This window comes from Carlito syrichta, unplaced genomic scaffold (genome assembly GCF_000164805.1).
Source record: "Carlito syrichta isolate Samal-C Ts95f unplaced genomic scaffold, Tarsius_syrichta-2.0.1 Scaffold309701, whole genome shotgun sequence".
In the NCBI taxonomy this organism is placed as follows: Eukaryota; Metazoa; Chordata; class Mammalia; order Primates; family Tarsiidae; genus Carlito; species Carlito syrichta.
In genome coordinates, this window is record NW_007253797.1 from 135,160 (window position 1) to 159,791 (window position 24,632).

General features: G+C 38.4%; 1 protein-coding gene across 1 annotated transcript in view; it reads right to left on the reverse strand.

Moving 5' to 3' along the window:
- The window catches only part of PPM1L (protein phosphatase, Mg2+/Mn2+ dependent 1L), a 77,913-nt gene extending 58,670 nt beyond the window's left edge, over positions 1-19,243 (reverse strand). Inside the window, exon 1 of the mRNA XM_021717332.1 lies at positions 19,072-19,243. Within this exon, the coding sequence (XP_021573007.1) occupies positions 19,072-19,108 (37 nt within the window). The 5' untranslated portion in view covers positions 19,109-19,243. The remainder of the gene's footprint in view (positions 1-19,071) is intronic.
- Positions 19,244-24,632: the final 5,389 nt, after the last annotated feature.

Consider the following 24,632-nt stretch of genomic DNA (forward strand, 5'->3'; position numbering starts at 1 on the left):
TACTGTGTGAATTAAGGGGAGCTTGCATTTTGTTTTGTTTAGGGCTTTACAAAGAGGTATTCTCATCTTGAAAAAAATCACTTCAATACAACACTACTTATTGTGTTTGCGTTGTCACAATAATCCAACTGTCAGTCTGCATTTGTAGCTGATTCATTTACACAGATACTATAATCATCTATGTATAAGCATCTGACAACTCCATTATGACTTCTCATGCATTGGTGCCTGAATATTGACATATTGAAATACATATCATGTTATTACACATGACTTTTCCTTTGTTTCTTTCTCTGTATTTGTTAAGGCATTTTACTGAATTTTTAAAACATCATATATGCTCACGGTAGATCATATTACCTATGAATTTCATTTCAGGATGGTAAAAACAATGTTAACAAATAGTTGTTATTTTAAAAAGTACTGGTTAGTTGTGCAAGGGTGAGAATTACTAATTCAGAGTATTAATTAAGAAAGATACTTAAATTGTTTTTCCCTAAACTTCCCACTGTAGAGGAACTTATTATAGAACTATCATCATGTGGGTTTTACAGGATTTGGTATTGTAAAAATTACATTTAAAAAGGGGGGAAATGGGCAGATAAGTAAATAGATTAAAAGTATTGACAGGAAAGGTAGGATCTCAACATGAGTCACTGAAAGCTTTATTCTCTTCAGTTGCTGGGTTTTCCTCAAGGATTGTTCAGTTTGTTTCCTCCTAGAAGTGACATCAGAAGTGAGTAACAACACTCACTTTAATCAATATATAGGGCTTTATTTCAGCTGGCTATGGTTTGATCTATTCTACAAAAGAATCAAGCCTTCCCTCCTCCTATAGCAAATATTTTTTCTAGTTAAGGGTCTGATTACTAAGATATTACAGCCTTTAAAATCTGCTGCTCATGAGATCCACAGAATTTGTTTATGAAATCATGGACACTCCCTGGCCTCTTCTTAAGCATAAAGAATTACACAGACATCTTCGGCTAACTGTACTACTGATACAAATTCTATCTGAATAGAGGAAGCAGGTTAGTAGAGCATAAATGGTGGCTCCCAGGAAAGCGCTGATAGTTAGAGACTGGTTATTCTATTCTAGTAAGTTTCTGAGACCCTGAGAAAGTCACTTAACTTCTCCATAAATTAGTTCCCCCAAGCAGAAAGGAAGATTAGAAAGCATTCTATTTTTTTTAGCACCCGCCCTGGCAGCACACACACCACAGGTGAAACCACGTTTTCCCTTTGCTGACTACCCCAGGAAGCTCAGCCTGGCTCAGTTGATCAGTTAAGCAGCTTGAACACCTCTGAGGAAAAATGTTTCATTCAGCACTGTTCATTATTGACTGGATCTGACAGACTGACAGCCAGGAAATTCTGATATTTAACATCAGCTTCTAAAAGGCAGAAATCTATAGCAGCTGTGAAGTGGTTCTATCGTTCTTTGATTTTGCTCAAGGTCAAATCTGTTCTCATTTCAAGAACAAAGTTGATTTTCTCGTATCATTCCTAACCCCTTGACCTGAATGTTTCCAGACCTTGCCTTCCTGTGGATGTCATATAAACATCAATAACTCCTAGTCACGCTCTTGACAGAAACTGCCCGAGTTTTTCTGTGAATTGACCCAGCTGACTCCCAGGGACTTTGGCTGCTCCACAGTCTCTGCCTATTCCTTCTCTTCTGCCCGGGCTCCCTTTTCCACTAAACTGCTTGTATAAGGCAGTAATATGGTTGCCCCTCTTGGCGGTGCCTATACCCTAGGATTCCACTGTTTCCATTTCAGCCGTGGACTCTTCTTAGCGAATCTGTCTCTTCCAGCGTCAGGAAGGGAAACTCCCATTAAATATGGAAGCCTGCCCCCTTTACCACAGCTGACAGGACTGGAGGAAGCAATCTCCAGAATAAGCTTTCCCAGTCCAAGAATTTAAACCAAGAAACGAAGTGAAGCCGAAAGCCCAGAGTGACAATTTAAAAATTCATTTTGTGACCCAGTCTAAAATGTGATCAGAGTAAGCCTTCCTAAATGATTCTCAGTCATGCCAGTAATTACCTACATAAATGCACTAAAATTCATCCATCTAATTCTTAAGTAATACAGGAGAAAAAGAGTTAAGTCCTAGACCAGAGGCAGATTTACTTGAAGGTAAAGAAGCTTAGGCTTGAAGACCCCTCCCTTGCACAAGCACTGGGTCGTATGTTTCTGGAAATTTTATTTAGAATAGCTGTCCATAAATTTTAAGATTTAATTTGTGGGAGAGAAAACAGTTAAGAAAGGAATGAAAAGTCAAAAGTTTGAATAAAACATTCTTAGAGAGGATGCTTTAGCTTCGTTGCTAAATTCAGGTAAATAAACAAATGATATTTACTCATCAAGTAATAAAGATACATAAGAAAACTTCAAGGAAAACAAATGCTATCTGAGAGAACATTATCAATTAAAGCTACCAGTAAATATGTATATTTGTTATCTCTACTTGCTGGAAGAAGAAAGAACATATTAGAAAGAACCAAGGGAAAATGCCCAATATGAGAATAAGAATAGCAATTTCTCAAGTTTTAAGTACTGGCTTTAAAGAATATTGCCAGATAAATCAAATCACATTTTAATGAGGTTCTTTCATCTACTTTAGTAAAGAAACTATTTGTAATGATGTCTAAACTAGTCTTGCCTTTAAAAAATTTTTGCTCTAAAATAGTGGTTCCCAGTTTTGGCTGTGTAACAGAATCACCCAGGGAGATTTAAAAAACTGCTGATCCCTGGGTCCCACTGCTCAGAGATTCTAATGTAATTGGCCTGCCTACAGCCTAGGCATGAGCCCCCAGGGTGATTTTGATATGCCACAAAGGTGGAGAATTGTTGCCCTAAGGCAGTTTCTCAACCTTGGCACTATGGACATTTCAGGCCAGATCTTTTTGCCATGAGGGGCTGTCCTGTGCAGTGTAGAAGGCTTTGCAGCATCCTTGGCTTCTACCCACTGGATACCACTGGCCCTTCCTCCCACACCCCCTCCTCAGTGTTGACAACCAAAAATGCCTCCAGACATTGCCCTGATAGAGAACCACTGCTGGAAATGACAGAGTATTACAGTAAATCAGTTTTGTTATTTTTGGTGGTTAGAAAACAACTCCAGACAAATAAAAGCAGGGCAAAACAGGACCTCATTTAACACCCTAGCTAGCAGGACACAGTGGGCGTCAGTGAACCACACATTGATGCAGGCCACAGAATGCAACAGAGTACCCCAAACACTTGGAGATGTAGGAAAATGCTGAGCATGTCATAAATTCAGTATAACTTCAAAGTTATTGATGCTATTTGTTATATAACTTTAAAAATTCGCACAACTGCAGCTAGTCGGGGATTTACAGATTAGAAGTGGATTTGACCACATCCGTCATATTTGACCTCATGCTGTTTTGTAAAGCTTTTATATTACCAAAAAAAAAAAAAATCTGCTAAATCTTGTCAACAGGCAACTATTTTTAGACAAGCTCATTTTCTTCGGTGGCTGTGGAATAATGATTTGCCCTACAGGGGAAGGTTTACCAAGAGGTACAGTCAACTGAAGAGGCCTGAAGTTACTGTCATTACAGTAAAAAAGGGAAAATTACTACATCTAATTGTACTCTGAGCCCTAGACCTTTCTGCATTTTATTTGCAAATGCAATTATACCAGGCCCATGATACTTTCAGATTTGATTTTTAAAACACAAGTAGGCCTGCAGACAAGCAGACAACTTTGGCTACATTTCATCCTTTCTATTTATGTGGGCCAATACTTTTCACAAGCTGAGTCTTGAGTGCAAAAATCAAATGCATCTCTAATTCTGCGAGGACATTTTCCTTTTCCCTAGCTCTTTAATGCTTAATCTCAGATTGAATTTCCCATAGATCAAAAAAGCAATTTAAAAAGAGAAGTAGGTTAAAAATATACGAGTTCTCTCAAAAATAATGTTTTTCTCAAAACATGTTCTTTAACATCTAGCCACAATAAAGCAGTCCCTGGGAAGTGGGGGAAGTTACTTGTTAGTTCCAACCACGTTCTTCTCTCACTAATGAGGACACAATGAGACTCAGGGGTTTACTGCCATTTTCTTTAGGAATGAAGAATCAGAGATGGAGATTTGGTAGAAAAGTTGAGACCACAGTAAGGGAAATTATGGCATTGTAAAGAGTGAAAGAGATAAGATATTCAGTGACTTCATTTTTGCTTCTTGTTCTCTAAAAAGAAAAGAAAAGAAAAAGCAAGCAAGAGCAATAAAGGATAGGTAACTATCTTTTCAAATATTGAAAGTCAAATACAAAATTTATGTAGCTATTCTACTCATCTGTTGTAAAACTTAAAAACAGAACAACTGACCAAATTATTTATAGATATAAACATAAAAAATGTGATGAATTTTAGAACATAGTTATAAGAAAGAGAGAAAAATAAAGAAGGAGAAAGAATTTCTTTACCATCCAGAGAGTAATGCCTTCATCTTGAAGCTTTTAGGATACTGCTGTGAAAAACGAATCTGCAATATCAAAACTGCAGAGACACCTGGGTACAGTGTTAGGCAGCTCTAGAAGGAAATAGCCTCACAAGTTAGGGAAGTCAGAAGTGATGGTCAAACATTTAAAAACTGAGACATCAAGGGTAGTGGTACTGGATGAATGAAAGGTAAATGACTGGAGAGGATGCTGAGTCCAATTAATCCTCCAGTCATCCTGGGGCCAGATGCAGGGCTGAACACTCCAGCTCTGGACTTGGGAAATGGGATGTAGGTAGTGATTAGAAAACGAGAAGAAAAGGTGATGATAATAGAGAGGAAAGGAGCTGGTAGACTCAAAGGCGATATTTGTACAATGCAGCCTATGGCAGCCAGTCAAGAGGTCCCCAAAGACACCCCCCCCCAGTATTCACACCCTTGTGTAGTATGAATACACCCACACCAAATCAAGGTTGGTCTGCGTGACCAATAGCATGTAGCAGATTTTGCGGGATGTCACTTCCGATATTAGTGATTATTAGACACCAGAGACTGTAGCTTTGTTCTTGGGTGTTCCCTTGCTTCCTCTTGTGTTATTCACACTGAGGGAAGCCACGTAGGGAGCAGACTTGTGGAGTGGCCCATGTAGAAAGGAAATGAAGCTTTCTGCCAAGAGCCACATGAGTAAGCTTGGAAGCAGTCAAATCTTCAGAGACTGCTGCTCTGGCTGACAGCTTGACTGCAGCCTCACAAGAGAACCAACCAAGATTCCTGACCCTCAGAAACTGTGAGAGCTAGCTGGGCTCGGTGGCTCAGCCTGTAATCCCGCGCTTTGGGAGGCTGAGGTGAGTGGAATGCCTGAACCTGCGGGTTCGAGACCCACCTGGGCAACTTGGCGAGACCTCATCTTTACAATAAATCAAAAAATTAGCCGGGCATGGTATCGTGCGCCTGTAATTCCAGCTACTTGGAAGGCTGAGGTGGAAGGATCGTCAGAGCCCAGCAGGTCGAGGCTGCGGTGGCCGGGAGCAGCTGCTGCACTCCAGTCTGGGCGACAGAGTGAGACTCCAACTCAAAAAATTAGAAAAAAAAAAAGAAATTGTGAGAGCTAATAAATATTTATTGTTTTAAGCTGCTAAATTCTGAAATAATGTTATGCTGTGGTAGATAACTAATACACAGTATTAGAAAAGGTAAAAACAGTACAAATACAGTTAACTTAAGGAGCTGTTTTTCCACCCAGGACAGGGCAAAGAAGGAAGAGGAGGCTGATGAAGCCATTATTTTGCTGATTTCTGTTATGCTTTGAACAGGAAGTTAACATGCCAAGTATAATATAGATAATCCTCTCTATCATGAAGAGGATTGGAAAAATACCCACATACCATGCCAAGTACATGCCAAATTATGTAACAGCAAAGACACCAGAAAGATCATCAGTGGTTGATTATTGACTACATGACCATCATTTTCCATACATTGTCTTTGATCCTCATGCAAAGCCTCATAAGGTAAAATATCACAAGGAATTACCTTGAAGCCAGTTGGGCTTCAGAATCTGGGCTCTTTCCACTATACTGCACTATCTTGAAGGAAGCTATAGAGGGTTGGCTATAGTTCAGAAAGGAGAGAATCTGACTAACAGGTCAAGTTGAGCAGTAAGTCAGATAACTTGTCAGTCTCTGGGGTAAAGCAGAGGCAACCAACAAGAATTAAGATCAGAAACTGCTGAATACCCTCGGCTCACTACCCATGAGTTCTGTTCTCTTTTTGGCAAATGCCAATATGACCAGCCCTCCCTAGACTTTGGGCCTTATTCTGGCCCAGGGTAGGAGGCTACCAAGCACGTCATAGCAAGAAGTTGTGATGCCCAGGCATGCACAGGCATAGTACTGAGTTGTTCTTATTGCTGACCTTCTATGACCTTGGCACTGCAGTTCCATGATGGTTGGCTGGCTAGTTGCTGAGCTCCCTCCTCAACTTATTCTGAGGATATATGTGAATTAGGGATGAAAAGCTTTGTTGAAAACAAGGAGAATAACTTTCTGCCTTATTATATTTCATTTCCAGCACTGAAGATATGGGAAATGTACTAGAAAGGTTTAGTTGTGTTTTATTTCTATAAATTTTTTTAAAATAGAAAATACATGAACAAAGTTAAATTCAAAAGTATAGTAAGAGTACTCAGTGAAAAAGTAGGCCTCCTTCCTCAGTTTCTCCTTTCCAGAGTAAGCACTCTTATACGTTTTCCATCTGCAGAAGGTAATTATTTTTTTACATGCAGCGGGTCCTCACATAGTGTTGTTTTGTTCAACATGATTTCACTATAACATTGATGAGAAAAAAGTCAACTCCCGGCCAAGACCACTATCCGTATGGAGTTTGCACTGTCTCCCTGTGTCTGCATGGATTTTCCCCAGATATTGTGGCTTCCTCCCACACTCCAAAGCTGTGCCAGTGAGGAGAATTGGCATCTCTAAATGGTCTCAGTTTGAGTGTAGGTGTGGGTTCACCACACAATGGGGTGGTGACCTGTCCAGGGTAGGCTGCCAGCATGGGGTCTGACCGCCTGTAACCTGAACTGAAATAAGCAAGTGAATAATTTTCTTACCTGTTTTTATTAATATTTCTTAAATATATGTATAGCTTACATTTACTTCAATGTTTAATACTGTAAGTGTTTGGGGTACTTATTTAGAAGTTTGGTGATATTTCTGTTAGTAGAGATATGCTGGAGGAACGTAACTATTGTTTGTATCAATTAGCCTGTGGTAAAATTGGTTTCATCGTTTCACATGAAATCACAGTTTCCAAGAACCTATTGGGACATTAAGTAAGAACTCACTGTATATGAAAATACAAACCCCAATTTGAAAGCTACATCTCATTGTGCCATGAAAATTGAAGGGCTCAGGTATTTGAATTCATTAGTTGTTAAAATGAAGATTTGTCAATTACTTTTGTTTGACCTGGGAAGCTGCCCTGTTGAGATGATACATCAAACAAAACACCCCCTCTTTTTCCTTCATTTTCTGCAATATGCAAGATTTTAAAAAGCATTTCTTTATATAATGGGGTCTCATTATGTTGCCCAGATTGGTCTCGAACTCCTGGACTTAAGCAATCCTCCTACCTTGGCCTCTCAAAGTGCTGGGATTATAGGTATAAACCACTGTACCCAGCCAATATGAGAGATTTTTCTGTAAATGCATTTGAACACTCTGTATTAGACATATTTATATGCTATACAGGAGCTTTGAAAAAAACACGAATAATGTACCCTCAGCTTTTCTAAATGACTGTTAAACAGTAAATGACCATAACAGCTATAAAGCTGTTTCAAGATTTCATTTGTTGCGCTTGTCTGAGGCATCTCCTACCCACCATTGCACATTCTCTTGTTCCTGTCTCTCACTCCAGTCACTGTCTAGGGACCAAGTCAGCCCAGATGCAGCCTTGGCCTGAATCACTTATCACTTGCATGCTTCCTGGAGCTTCCCTGATGCCAAGCAGCAGGATACCCGCAGAATCCACTCAGCACTTGAACTGATATACACCAGAAGTACAGGGAGCTGGACAGATATGGGGATGGGACTAGGAGCTCAGTGGTTCTAAGATGCTATTCATAAGATGCCTTAGAAGACACATGGGCTTCTGCAGCAGTTGTCCTCAGGGAGCCCAGCCTCATAAGTGTCCTCATACCAGCTATCCCTTGTTTCTGCTTTATTTTCAGTGCCCCAACTCCTATTCCTTGGGTGGCATTCCTAAATAAACCATCTGAACTCAAACCCTTTTTTCATGCTCTACTTTTAGGGGAAAGCAGGCTACGACAATGTTCAGTATCCCATACACAGGGTACCTTGTGATTAAAGTCTTTGTAAACTTTAATGCCAAAGAAGTTGTCTCTATTGAAAATCTGTTTTATTTTGTCTATTATAATAGTGAGAACTTTGTAACTCATTAGGTTTCTTTTTTTTTTGCTCTGCCTGTCAGAAAGCATAGGAAAAATTAGATGCTTAATTGAAGTCTATTATTATACTTTATACTATAGAATTTTTCAAGGATGGTACATTTGTTTCCTTCTTCATGGCTCTGATTTTATATTTGTATTGTAACGTTTATTATTATCATTATTTTAAAAAGAATGGCAAATCAAACTTTTAGGGAACAAGTAGGATATATATAATACAAGTATAATTTGTGTCACTTCCCTCCTTGAATGAGATGGACCAAGATCAAAGAATGGAAAGCCCTCACTCAGACAAGGAAGAAGCCAGTTAAGCTGTAATTTTTAAACAGGTCCTAGAAGGTGGATTCATAGAAACAGCAGGCAAAGATTAGCAATAAATTCAAGGGGAGCAGACTTCTAACTCAACTGTCCTTCCCTATTTCTTAGATCTCAGTACTTAGCCAGAAGCCGGTACACAATAAATGTTTGTGTTGAATGAACGGTATTTGTCCTAGTGGTTTCTCTGTAGTTGATTTACAGTGCCTTGGACTGATTACAGAACTACCAGAGCACATTTAGAGGCTTCTCCAGGGTATATATGTACTACAGAATCTCTTCATCAAACCAGCCTTGTCAGAAATGGCCTAAGCACACAGCCTGGAGACAAGGACATTAACTAAAGAAAGAAACACAAAGAGAATTCCTCTGGGCGCTAGAAAGTGGCTTAACAACAGTGCCTTTCACGAGGCAATTTAGATGAAATTTCGGAGTGTCTAGTAGATTCCAAAGATTTAACTTAATATCTTGCAAAATGACATTAAACAGCAGCCCCTGCTGTTTATGAGTACAGATCTTCAGAGTCTGAAAGTCAATCAGAGGATGGATTTGGCTTTCCTCTCTAAAGTGGACAGTCACAATACATTAGGCATCCTGGCACTTTAAAAACAATCTTATTATTCTCTACAAACTGAAAGTCTTACTATTAACTTGGACCTCATTAAAATGTATTACAAGCATCTCAACAAAGTTTACCAAACCTTGTGTACAAAATCCCGATAGCATAGAAAGGGAAAAATACAGATAGCACTGGCACCTGTCACTGGCCAGCTGATACACGCTAAACTGTGATCACCTGACACAATTATTTTCTTTGAATTATACACATTTCTTCAGTCCTTGTCATCAAATACTACTTCAGAGACAGGTAGTAACACTACTTCCCTCATGGAAAACAATGACAACTTGATTAGAAAGATAAATACTGCTCCAGTTCAAGTGGTTTAATCAGTAGAGGTGGCACTTCCAGGTTTGAAATCTCAGTGTTGGTTTGAGGTTTCCAGTATTCTCAACAAAGTTCTTTAAAGTTTAAAATTTATTTCTTATTTTGCCCACCATAGACTTGGATCAATGTATTTTTAGAGTGGATATAAGGCCTTCTATTAAAAAGGTAAGATGAGCCGGGCTCAGTGGCTCAGCCTATAATCCCGCACCTTTGGGAGGCTGAGGTGAGTAGATTGCCTGAGCCCGTGGGTTCGAGACCCTCCTGGGCAGCGAGACTTCATCTCTACAATAAATCAAAAAATCAGCCGGGCATGGTAGCGCATGCCTGTAATTCCGGCTACTGGGAAGGCTGAGGCAGAAGGATCGCTGAACCCCAGCAGGTCGAGGCAGTGGTGGCCGGGAGCGGCCACTGCACTCCAGTCTGGGCGACAGAGTGAGACTCCAACTCAAAAAAATAAAAATAAAAAATAAAAATAAAAAGGTAAGATGAAGATGAGGAATATGATAAATATTTTTAAAATAATGCCCTATCCTATTGCTTTTATAAGACTCAAGCTGAATGATCATTTTTCTGTTTTAGAGATTTCAGAAGCAAACGGGCAATGCTGATAATATATTAACGTAAGCTAATTCAAGTAAACTAATCAATATTCGTTGGAGAGCACCACTCAGAATATAATAGGTGATGCTATAGCAAAGGACAGAAATTCATCTGTAGACGGCACTGGCATGTAACAGTCAGAGAAGCAAAAGAAGAAAAAGGCATCACTCTAAGCCGCCTTTAAAAATGTAACTGACAGTAAGGTTCAAGATGAACAGTTCAAGGGACTTATGGGTTCTCTTATGATTCTCACTTATTTAAGAACTCTTTCCCAATTTCAAGTCTCATTTCTTCCTCCTCTGCACATGTACTATCCCTGACAGCACCCATTCCACCATAGTCTAGTTGTTGGTTTCTCCTGGCTGTCTCCTTATTCTCTCATGTGAGCACACACATGCACACATGCACTCATGCATACATTCTGCACCTGGAAAGAGGGCCATGTGGTCATCTGGGCATTTCCACGTTGGGCACTGTGTCCGAATGTGTCTGGCTGATGCATGGTTATTCAGTCAGTGTTTACAGAGGGAATAAATGAATCAACTAGTAAATATTAAAGGAACTGAAGACAGAATCACACATTGTTGAAGCTGGAAGGTACATAAGAAAATATCTGATCCAATGCTCTTATTTTGCAATTCAAGAAACCAGGCAGAGAGGTGCAATGTCCCATCACAGACACAGAAACCTCTCCTGCATATGTGCATTCCACATCTGGGTACTTTAAAACAACCAAAGCCAATAGTTTTCCATTTCATTGATGCAAAGTCACTCTGTAGAGTTACCTGTTCCTCACCACCAAAAGGTAATTTGGTTTTTAACATCCATATCTAAAGGGAAAATATAAGAATTACAACTGAAATTCAAATCAGCTTGATTAAAAAGATTAGTATTATTGGCCAGAAAGTTCTCAGTTTGTAAGTGGATTCTAACTATTTCACTCTTCTCTCCCCACAATTACATGATTAATAATTGGCTGCATTACAAAAGTCTTCATTATGTTTTCATTAATCATAATGACATTCTCATTTTTTTCACAGATAAGAAGCAGACCTCCAAATTCAGGGATCCTATATGAAGAGAACTGAAACATAGATACAAGAGAGGAACCATGTTAAAAATATTAAAAGGTTATGGGAATAGTAACTATGGCATATTCATTGAATAGGAGACAGCAGCCATTAAAAATTGCTTTTATGAGAAGATTGTAACAGCATAAAAATACATTTCAATGTTAAAATTTGGTATAAATAATAAAAACCCAGTAGAGAAAAATGACAAGAACACATCAAAGATGTTGGTCATGTTTAGGTGGTAGGACTAGAGACTATCCCTGTTTTACATATTTAAAGAATGTTTTAAAGTATATTTATATTACTCTCATAATGAAAAATGAAACAGATTTAATTTTTTTATAATCAATATTTTTTATTATGATATTGTGGGGTACAGTTAAGGGTTAGGTATAAAATATGCTTTGTTAAAGAAGATTCAGAAGTTGGTGCCAGAGGTTGCACAGTCGACATTGAACTTCCCTTTATAAGTTTCTTTTTGGTTCCTGTTTTTATCTTTGTTCCAAACCCTAATTCCTGGCAACAAGCCCCTGAAGAGGATATCTTTTGAGCTCTGAAATGGGGTCCTGACCGAAGATCTAAAGTAAAGAAACCTCATTGTCACCTCTTCCCTGAGGGGCTGCTTGAGAAATACACTGAGAAATCCACTCTATTTGTTGGAGAGAAGAACTTCCTTCAAATGCCTCTCACTGAACCTTTTTTGTTCTTAGAAAACCTAGAAAGGCCCTAAATAATTCACATACTCCTTCCTGGGTTTGGTTTCTGGATGTGTATTCAATTTCTTGATCATGGCATTAAGTGGCTTTCCCTTTGAGGTCACCGATTACTATGACACTAATGGCTCAATTAAAATATAGATGTAACTTTCAGATACCATCTATTTTCAGTAGAATAAAGTAAGTTCAATAGGAGGCAACCTATTGGAAGTAACTGGAGTTACTTCCTAAATTGTGCAGAGCACAGCCCCCCACCCTTGTTAAAAACTATTTTTCATAACATCAATAAGGGTACCTGGTCTAAAACCAGGCAAAGTGGGGACCAAAGGTGGGCCCAAACTTTACCTGTATGATGACCACTTGTATACCTAATCCTGAATCACAGCCCACATGTTTAAAATAAAATAATTTTTTTTTAAAAAAGCAATTTTTCCAAAAAGTGCATGGTGGTGCTTGGGGTGTCTTCACTACAGGTAGCTTGGGTTGGGCTCTGCTTGAGATTCACAGAGCAAAGGCTGAAGAATAAAGGCTGCTCCCTCTTCTCACCTCCTCCAGGGCCACTGTGTGTGATGGCCTGATACTTGCAAATGGGTCTGCAGGTCCCCAGCCTGAACTGGTACTCAAGTGAACCCCACTAAACACCCACTGAGTTCCCTCCCTTCCTCATCTGCACAATCTGGTCTACTCTGTGCTTATAGGTGCTATTTCTGCTTGAGAGACACATGTGCTCACTGGAAGGCGACGGGTTTCTAGAGGAGTATAGGAACAGAAATAAAGCTTTTGCTGGTCTGAGAACTCTGAGAAGGATCTTAATAGCAACTTATGTGCTGCTGTCTCTAGGTCTTGCTGCCGGATGCCACCACCGGGCAATTCACCCCAGCAGGTCTACTTGGCTTTCCTCCAGAGAGAACGACTCAGCTCTCCACACCTTATTCCACACTTCTCCTGCTCCTGAGGCTTAGGGTTCGCAAATCTGTATTACTCTCTAATAAATGGGCCTATTCTCCTCACAATATGTAGATTATTTATACATGCCCAAACTTTAAAAAAAAATCAGAATTTGAGATTACTTACAGAAACACAAATAATATCCCAGCATCAATATAAACTGTGAGGAAAGATTTCTTCTCCTCTCATTTCAGTCCTTAGACTCCTCCCCACTGTGACAAGTAAAAAACACTCAGATTGGTGATGCTCTCTGAGAAAGTGTGAAATGCTATCTTGAGTGTTTCTTCCTCTCAAATTATGGAACTACTCCGCTTGAAAATTTCTCTATGCTAAGCCAATCTATAGAAATGTATTTGAACTTGTACTTCAATCACATAAAAACATTAATAGATCAAATGAAAACCATACCTTACAACTATAGATTTTGCTTAGTATTAATAAATACTAATTAAAGGATTAAACTATCTTAACAAGGATGCATGAAAGATAGTTCAAAACCTCTTCTTCCAAAACCTACTTTTGCTTAACTCACAAAGCCTCACTCCTTAGACCCCCCAACAAAAGAGTGTCTAGGCACAGTCATGGACAGGTGCCATGAAAGCTGAGGGATCATCTTCTTTTAGTCAGAAAGCTGGTACAAATTAACAAATTACATGGCTATGTAAGAAGAGAAAAGAAAGGCAACAGAGCAAGCAGAAAAGGCAGAGCTCTGTGCAACCATGAAAAAATTACAGCTATTTGAGTTTTCCCTTGTTGAAAGCCCAGTAGAATAGTTTTAGAACTGGAAGACGTCTAGGAGGTCCTGTGCATGCCATCAACTTACAGGAAAATGGGCTTTAGGGAGTTCTGGTGACTTGTTCAAGGTCACATACCTGGTTGACAGCAGAGCTAGGAACAGAATCTGGGTTATTTGGTTCCAAATCCTATTTCAATTATATCACAAAATATCTTAATTCCTGAAATCATCAAAACTTAAACAATTTGAATGAAAAACATTCTAAACTGCTATTCTGATATGTTTGTGTCCTCCCAAAGCTCATATTTTGAACTCTAATCCCCAAGGTATTAAGAGGTTGGGCCCTTGGAAAGTGATTAGGTCCTGAAGACAGACCTCTCATGAATAGGATTAATGCCCTTATAAAAGAGGCCCCAGAGAGATCCCTTACCCCTTCTACCATGTGAGGTCACAGTGAAAAGATAGCCATCTACAAGAAAGTAGGCCTTTACAGTCACCAAATCTGCTGGTGCCGTGATCTTGGACTTTCCAGTCTCTAGAACTGTTAGAAATAAAGTTCTATAGTTTATAAGCCTCCCAGTCTATGGTCTTTTGATATAGCAACCTAAATGGATTAATACACTGGTTTACACAATTTCTGTTTTTATATAAAGAGTATGATAAACACCATTGAATGTTTTCTCTGCGAGTCAAGATCACTATTATAAAGATGAACAATGTTAACTCTATAATGAAGAGTCTATGAATGCTAATATGATTCTGAGTGTGTGCTTTTTACTCTCTGCTTTCATTTCTTACTAGTCTTAGCATCACTGCTCCAAGTCTCATCACCTTCCCCCTACCTTCTAATTTTAATTCTAAACTCTTATGTTTCCTAAAGTCTATTCTTTAGAATAATATGAAATGCAGACAAATGCATGCCATAATTTCTTGCAACATTATTCATAACAGCAAAACAAAAACAAAAAACATTAATGTCCAGCATAGGAAAATATTTCGTGAGTGGTACTTTCAAACAGAGTATTATGTAGCCATTAAAATTATCTTCTCTTCACATCAAGAGGTTTTAATAAAATGAGGAAGTGCTTATGTAATAATGTTAAGTGAAAAAAGTAGGATATAAAACTATAAGATACCAATTATATTTTTAAAATGCTTAGTGATGCTAGGCATGGTGGCTCATATCTGTAATTCCAGCACTTTGGGAGACTGAGATGGGGGGAATCACTTGAAATCAGGATTTCAAGATCAGCCTGGGTAACACATAGCAAGATCCCCATCTCTACAAAAAAATTTTAAAAAGTAGCCAGATATGGTGGTGTACATCTGTAGTCCCAGTTACTCAGAGGCTGAGGTGGCAGGATTGTGTGAGTCCAGGAATTTGAGGCTGCAATGAACTATGATTGCACCATTGCACTACAGCCTGAGTGACAGCGAGACCTTGTTTCTAAAAAATAAACAAAAAAAAATAAAAATGCTTAGAATAAGGGAAATGGTTTTTGCTCACTTCCCATTTCTTTGTGAATTTCAGGTTGCTGGATAGTTGAACTGTGTGAATAGGAAAAGTGTTAAGGTATACACATATATTTAAAGGGAAGAAAGGACACAGACAGAGAGAAAAAAAAGGGAGAAAAGCTTCTGAGTCAGTGCTTTTCGACAAGAGTCTAAGAGGTCTTTTTTCATTAATTGATTTTTAGAAATTTAGAAGCCACAAATAGTGCTAATTGTCATTAAATTGCTCAGGTTGACATTAGTCCACTAGCATGAGCATTAAAGACAAGTTAACCTCTTCAGAGACCAAAATATCTTCCTAAAACTGGGAGAGCTGAATTAAGAATCTGAAGAAGTCAAAACTAAGACAGCCTGAAAAGAAGCTGAGCAGTTGAAGCAAATGTCTTAGTACAGATCTCCTCAACTTGCAATGAAACTATGTCCTGATAAACCCATTGTCAGTTGAGAATATCGTAAATTGAAAATGCATTTAACACCTTTAACCCACCAAACATCATAGCTTTGCTTAACCCACCTTAAATGTCCTCACAACATTCACATTAGACTACAGTTAGGGCAAAATCATCTAACACAAAGTCTACTTCATAATAAAGTGTTGAATACCTCATGTAATTTATTGAATACAGTACTGTAAATAAAGAAGAGAATGGTTGTAGGGGTACTTGAAGTACAGTTTCTATTGAATGTGCAACACTTTGGCACCCTTCCAAAGTTGAAGAATATTAAGCTGGACTACCCTAAGTTGGGGACCATCTGTATAGGGTAGTTGTATCAAAAGGTATTAGATACTATTACAGATTTTCTATCTGAATACATCTGTATTAAGATAAAATATTTTTCTGTTAAATAGTAGTTTTTTCCCTTATTTTCTCCTCCTTCTTTGACTGAAATCATTAATATATGGATTATGGAGGAGGAGGCAGTGACCTTTCCACAAAGCACAATGACACTCATTCATTCACAGCCCCCATCAAATCTGCCACCCCGCATCACACCCCATGCAGAGATGACCAGAGGCAAACTGAGCTCAGAGTGAATGATTTAACAAATAGATATAGCTTGAGTTTGCAAAGTTGCAGATCATTTTAAAAAATTTTCCTTTGTCTGCCTGAACACTATATACCAAGAAAAGACTACAAGTACAGTGGACCCTCGAACAACATGCATTTAAGCTGTGCAGGTCTACTTATACAATAATTTTCTTCTACACTTCTGACACCCCTGAGACAGCAGGACCAGACTCTCCTCTTCTACTTCCTCCTCCTTAGCCTGTCCAATGTGAAGATGATATGGATGAAAACCTTTATGATGTCCACTCAATGTATAGTAATCGTAGTTTCTTCCTTATGATTTTCATAATATTTTCTTTTCTCTAGCTTATTTTATTGTAAGAATATAGCATATAAGATATATAACATAGAAAATATGTGTTAATTGACTGTTTACATTACCAGTAAGGCCAACAGTAAGATAACATAGGAGAGTAGTAGTTAACTTTTGAGGAGGTCTAAAGTTAATACTTTTTGACTGTGTGGAGGGCGGCATCCCTAGTCCCTGTGTTTTCAAGGGTCAGCTGCACTTGGTTGAGGAATAGACAAGATCCAAATCTCTCATTCTGCATTAGTGGCATTAACTAGCATTTGCAATATGATTTCTAAGGACTTCCCCAAACACGATATATTTTATTAACTCACTAAGATATTATTAGCTCAACTTTATAGATGAAGAAACAGTGGTCCTAAGAGGTTAACCTGCTGAAGATCACATCAGTATTAAGCTAGAAAAAAGGCATAGAATTTAGTTTCTCTAACGCTCAATCCTGTGTTTATTTCCATAGCTTCATGCTACAGAGTGTATTGATAGATTAACTCCATGCCAAAGTATTTGCCCTAAAAGTCTTGTCCAAATATTCCTTTCAAGATTAGCAGTTGTTCAAAACAGAACAGGAGAGTGAAAAATTATTCCTGAAGAAGAGAAAAAATTGAGCGGTAGGAGGTTGCAGCTATGACTCATTCCCACCTTGAGGTCTAGCTGGACCTCTTCATCCACTAGAATGCATCTCTCTTCTTTTTACAAATTCACCATTTGTCCTTCAATGTTTACGCTAATGCTCTTCCTAAAGAATTCCATGGAAAACTTGAGCCACTTTCACTATTCCTTGACTCCATATCTCGGCTTAACTTTAAGTGGCTATTACAGTGTGTACTTAGTCCCACATTCCTCAAGAGTTTTTCTCTAGAGCTCATAGAGGTAAGTTGTATCTCCCCAGCTAGACTTTAAGCAAGATCGACGTTTTCTACATCTCCGATCCCTTCCCATCTTTCCAGTGTGCTTCTCTCTTTCTTCCAACTGTCTAGTATGTCATTATGCATTAGTGTGGTAAAAGCACAGCCTGATTAGTAATTAGGAGGTTGGAGTCTCAGCTCTACAACTAAGTAACTACATTATTTCAGGCAACTCTATGAGTTCCAATTTTCCTCACCATAAAATGATTATAGGGGCAGGAAGTGGGTAGATTATAGGAGTTCTATGATCTATAAGATGCTTTGAATATTTAAATATTATTTTGATTGCGACTGATCACATCTCTACTTTATTCCATTAGGGATGAGAGAAGAGATGAATATTGAAAGATAAATACATAGAACAAATAACTAATCACTCAACAGGCAGAAGAAAGTCAATGTCTCTGGAAAGTTTTAAAAAAGTATAGGAGAATCAGAGAGGTAGAAACATCCTGCAAGGCTAGACTGCAGATGCTGCTTGACAGAGATGAGAAGGGATTAGAGGATAGATGTAACTGGCTTGCTTAATAACCAGAAAAACTGTATTCATGGTTAGGTAAAGGTAGTATACTTTTTAAAATTGTTCTCCTGTTTGCTATTCAAACTTGAAATCAAATGTTAAAAATGTTAGCTTTGAGCATGCTTAGATTATGATGAAGAAAATATGATACATGCTAAAGACATCCTTGTGGAAATAAAAACAGAAGTTCCTGGTATTAAAATAAGGATGAGTACTATAAACATTGACCATTAGAAACCTATTTCCCTGTATTTTTTCCTCCAACTTTTTTTTTCAGATGGAAGGAGAGATATTGCAATTTTAATCAAGGTATTTCTGCTGTGTAAGTTTAATTAAAGATTTTTAATAATTTCAAGTAATACTACACAAGTTCCATTAAAATTGGGTTTTAGCTGACAGTCATGCAATAGATTAAAATGGTGTTATAAGGAGGTGTGTCCATGGCTGCTCTAAAAAGTTCCCTTGGATGGGCTGAGCTCATGGTGGGCAGTGAAATCAAGTCTCTGGTGTGGTGGTCTCTGGTTGCTAAGGAAAAGAAAGCCAAGTTCAGTTTAACACTCCAAGAAAAATGTAGTACCTCTTTAGAAAAGAAAACTCCTGAAATTTTTTTTAAAAAAACCAACTTTTGAATCAAATAACTGTTCTTGGATTATTGGATGTAAAAGTTTTCAGCAGGTATTCAAAATTGAAATAACACTTTAGGAGTACACAACTGATAAAAGGCCATAAAAATTCCATTTAAAAAAGAGCAAAAATTTAAAGGGTCTTAATATTTAAGAGCCATTTTCAAGACTCTTCTGGCAAAGTACTGATACTAAAACAACAGAGAAGATGTTTACTATTAATTCACAATATAGCTTTGAATCCAGTTTGCCCTTAAATTTCTTCCTCAGAAAAAGGCCCAAGTTTAAAACCAAGGTTATAATAAAATTTCTGCAGAGGGAAAAAAGTTGTGTGTGTACATTAAAGACAAACATACCTGCTTCATCATAGGACACGGTCAATTTTTCTAGCATTTCCCGATCAATTGACAGAATCTGCTGTTCGAGGATGGTCTGGTAAGACAATACACTATTTTCTTTGTCTTTCTCGTAGTCCTGAAGATGCTGTTTAAGGGCCTCTGGGAGTCGAGATTTAACATATTCAGCTGCAGTCTGCAGATAAAACAGTCAAAGAACTCCATCAGTACTTCTCATCCTCGGCTTTTCACTCACCTTCAGGTGCTGTGGAGAAAAGTCAAAGCACTGTGGAATCAGTCCTCCAGACAAGCATGCCCTTGCTGCTGTCATTTTTAGACTCCACTGTATGTGGCAAGGTGGATCTTCAAATAGACAGAATCACAGACCTTGAAGAGTTTTCTATCAGGTTTAAAGGTATAAAAGATGATGGATTTGGTTTGATATTCACAGAGTTAGTGCTTGGAGTTTCAACTATTACAGTGAACTCTGAAGGCCCCATGACGGTAATTTTGCTGAATACAAATTTGACCTGCCCTTGTCTAGAATGCAGAAGGCAGACCCTCATTTCAGCAGGGAGCTCTTCATGTCATGGCACCTACATCCCTGCTTTGCTTGGCTAGTCTCCACTCATTAATTTAATGCTTACGTAAGAACTCTTGTAAAGTGAATAAAAAGGAGAGCCCTCTGCTAGACTAATAATGAATAGAAAATGAAGAAATCAGACAATGATGACGCCTAACCTAAAAAAAAAAAGAACTGTTCACCACTTAAATGTTTTAACCTATATATATATTTACTTTGGGGTTTTTTTTGTTGTTGTTGTTTCTGCTTGTTTTTTGCTTCTGCGTGATCTGTACAACATATTTCCAACTAGTAACATCTGAAATTACACACGGTAATTTTCAGTCAGGTAAGCATGGTCCACTTGAGGGTAGGAAAGAAGATTTGCGTATTTTGAAAAAGATCTTCCTAAAGATTGATATGGTAGGCTAGGGTGGTAGGATGCTCTTCTCCCTCCCAGTGGAGAATTTCAATGCTAGTTAAACAGAACTTTATGGGAGAAATTAAGTGATAGAGTTGCATATGAATCAGGAGAATTATGAAAGTCTTAAAACATTTCTCTTGAGAATGTCAAGAGTTTGGCCTCTCCTGGCAATGGAGTCCTGGCTTCACTTGCATAGTGTCTAAAGTTGATTAATAAATAAAGCCAAGCATATATAGTTTAAAATTATATTTAAAAAATCACTAAAAACACGTTACAAAGAAATTGCTTTAAAAAAAAGTCTCTGGGGTAATCTTTGCCTCAAATAAGGCCGAAACCCAGCTACATAATTTAATTTTTTACAAATCCTGTGGTGTTCTATTGCACAGCAGGGTGATGATAGTTGAGAGTAAGGTATTGCATATTACAAAACAGCTAGAAGAGAGGTTTTTTAATGTTCTCAGCATAAAAAATAATAAGTGTATGAGATGGTGGATATGCTAACTACCCTGATTTGAACATTATGTATATATATTATATATATATAATATATATATCTCGAAACATCAAACTGTACCCCATAAATATGCACAATTACAACATGTCAATTTAAAACATCCTGTATAGCTATTAAGAATATAATTTAAAATAAGTATGAATTAAACACACATAGACATATATGTGATAAGTGCTCATGAACAGAGGTTCAATTTTTTTCATTTATAGAACAGTACTCTGTATAGCTTTTGGAATAAATGAGACAAGACAACACGTACTGATCAGAAAGAACATCATGATATACTGTTGAGGTTAAAAAACAAAGTCACAGCCGGGCTCGGTGGCTCAGCCTGTAATCCCACGTTTTGGGAGGCCGAGGTGAGTGGATTGCCTGAGCCAGCGGGTTCCAGACCCACCTGGACAACTTGGTGAGACTTCATCTCTACAATAAATTAAAAAATTAGCCGGGTGTGGTAGCGCATGCCTGTAGTTCCAGCCACTTGGAAGGCTGAGCCGAAGGATCACCGGAGCCCAGCAGGTCGAGGCTGCGGTGGCTGGGAGTGGCCACTGCACTCCAGTCTGGGCGACAGAGTGAGACTCCAACTCAAAAAATAAAAAATAAAAAAAACAAAGTCACAGAATATCAGTGATATGATAGCCTTCTTCTACAAAGCAGACGTATACATATATGATGCATGTAGTGGTATCACACATGCATGGGATAAAATATGGAGGGATATATTCCAGTTGTGAAAGATACTTTTTTACTTTCCACATTTCTATATTGTTTCCATATTCTTACTATTGTTATTTTTTTAAATTATCATTAAAATATGTATCCTAGCCGGGCTCGGTGGCTCAGCCTGTAATCCCACGCCTTTGGGAGGCTGAGGTGAGTGGATTGCCTGAGCCCGCGGGTTCGAGACCCGCCTGGGCAGCGAGACCTCATCTCTACAATAAATCAAAAAATCAGCTGGGCATGGTAGCGCATGCCTGTAATTCCGGCTACTTGGAAGGCTGAGGCGGAAGGATCGCCAGAGCCCAGCAGGTCGAGGCTGCGGTGGCCGGAAGCGGCCACTGCACTCCAGTCTGGGTGACCGAGTGAGACTTTCACTCAAAAAAAAAAAAAAAAAAAAAAAAAATGTGTCTTTGTAACCTTCACAGTTTTCCTTTTAAATGTTAGCACAATTAAAGATGAAAAGAAACTTACGGGAACGATGACAACTGACTTCCCAGGAAGAGTCCACTGGGAAGCAGGGGAAAAGTTCTATTTCAGACCTTAGAGCAGTCAGAGATAGTACATAATACTTTTATTTCCAGACTTATATTTAGAGTTCCTAAGTCAGTTGCTGATGAAATTACAGCTTTAAAATATCACCAAACATTGTTCAATTTCTCTGCCAGTCAGCTAGTACAGAACAAATGAAATTATTCCATAAGATGTAAATGGACTCAGCACAATATATTTAATTCTAGGGTTTAATAACAATTTTCTCCTGACACTGGAAAATAAAGAGACACCCTGTAGAATAACTACTCTTAAACTCATGCTACCTTGCTATTCAGTGTAACATCTGCTGTTAATTTCTTTCCTTGAAATACCTCGGATGTACAGAAAATAGTTCCACAATTCACATTTTGCAAATATTAATGTACTCCATATTACTGAAAACATACCACACATCTCCTTCCAGTCAGTGTTCACTGATTGTGTTTGAAATAAAATTCACTTTTCTAATTACAATGTTGATACAGGTCTTCGAACAGGGCCTGTATCTTTGACTACACTGGAGTTATATTTTGGCATTTCACTTCTCAAAATAGCTTCATGTAAAGAGTTCTTTATAGTAGGAAAGATTCTTAAGAGGAACAGAAGGAAACAACTCCAGGCAAATATTAGATTCTGTTAAGATATTTTAAGAAATCACCTTTATATTGAGGTGACTCTCTAAATGTATTCAAATGATAGTTAGACCTTATGTTCAAGTATGAGCTTATGTTAAAAACATATTGATTAACTGAGATTAGAATTATTCTACAAGTTAATAAATACCACTGGCAGTTTAAATCCTAAATTTCATATTCTTATAATCTAACCATTCTAGAAATAATATTATTGTTACCATTATCAATATCTTACATTTGTATAAAATATAAAGTATTTTATACTTTTCCAAGCAATTGATACCTTTGTCACTCATGATAACTTTAAAGTTATCTTCATAATAAGTTTAAGTAGACAAATTATTGGTTTTGGCTAGTTCTTCACATCTTTCAAAGTTTGGCTCAAATACTACACACACATAAACACACACGCACACACAAACACTTTGTCAGTGTTGGCTGACCTAACTTCCATGAACACCCAAGAGCATCCAACAGTGTTCCAATTATGTGCATTTGCACAGGTGTGGGCATTTAATTTCCCAGTCTGGCAGAAATAAGGACCATACCTTACACATCACTGTGCTCCCCGCATCTAGTTTGGTGCTTTGCACCAACCACAGAAGCTTCAAACCTTGAGAGTATGAAAATCAAGTACTTCAAGATGGTTTTGGGAGAAAACTTTTTGACCTCCTAATTTTTTGCCTGCAAATAGAACTTCCTTTCATGACTCCGGATAGAAAATAAGAGTCTGGTTTTCTACTGGCAAATGGAACTACACTTGGTCTACAGTGATTTTTGATGCCATTATTTTAGAAAAGTAAACAGTTCAAACCCTAATTATCATTCACCAGCAACATGGCTAACCATGTGCTTCACACATAAGGCTGTGTGTGAAGCTTTACTTAATTCCCACCTCTCCATGATCATGGGGTCTTCTCCATGCTTACCTTTATTTCTTTTGTTGGAAATGGGCTAGATTCTGCTAGGGACTCACTGAAGAGTCACATAGAATGTACCTCAGGACTTTCACCTGAGTTAAGGGTTGTCTCTTGGGGTGTGAATTCGCCCCCAGATGTTCAAGTTTGTGTTTATCCAACTGTGTCCTAGGTGGAGGCCTAGTAGCACCTAGACTTTCTGGGCAGAAAGTCCATGGACTCAGATAAGCTGAAGTAAAAAGATGAGCAAAAGGCTCAGGAGGCAGAGCACAAAAGGTACCAATGTGCCTTCTCACAGAGTTGGCATACAGTGACATCCCTCATGCTTGCTTCAGTGGAAGGCAGTAAAGCCTGTAAAAAGAATTCAGTGGAGCCGGGCTCGGTGGCTCAGCCTGTAATCCCGTGCTTTGGGAGGCTGAGGTGAGTGGATAGCCTGAGCTCACGGGTTCAAGACCCATCTGGGCAACAAGACCTCATCTCTACAATAAATCAAAAAATCAGCCGGGTGTGGTAGCGCATGCCTGTAATTCCGGCTACTCGGTAGGCTGAGGCAGAAGGATCACCTGAGCCCAGCAGGTCGAGGCTGCGGTGGCCAGGAGCGGCCACTGCACTTCAGTCTGGGCAACAGAGTGAGACTCCAACTCAAAAAAAAAAAGAATTCAGTGGATGAGAAGGCTAAAGGAAAAGAAGCAGAATGATTAAGAGGCTAAATTCTGGGAACATAGTGGGTAAAATCCTGATACTTTAGTACCACCCCTCCCCCAATTATTTAAAAACTATTCACTATTACAGAGGTAATTAAGAAATAATGGCTATATTTTAAAGAATTGGGGAAGAGGTGGTACAGAAATATTTTAAGAACTGCTAAATGCTTCACAATTCATCTTAAGAAGAAAAACTGCCAGCTAGCCAACCCTAATTTATTGACTGTCTGCTGAGTAACGTACACTGGACTTGACACAATTGGGAGAAACAGCCTCTACCACCCAGGAACCTGCAATGTCAATATGCAAACAAAACACATCTGAGATACAGGAAAAACACATTTTACAGAGCAATAAAAAAATGGGCACAGATCCTGAGACAAATTAAAATATTTATTTAATACATGAGCTATGTTAAGTGCTGAGCAGCCTCTAAGGAGAGAAATGAAGGTGGGAGAGGGGACACAGAAAACTAATGAGGAAATCATTCTAGTGGCATTTAAAGACTGATTTTGAGGTAAGAGCCACTTATCGGAGGAAAGAAAAGTAATCTAGAAAGCATGAGTATGAGTTCA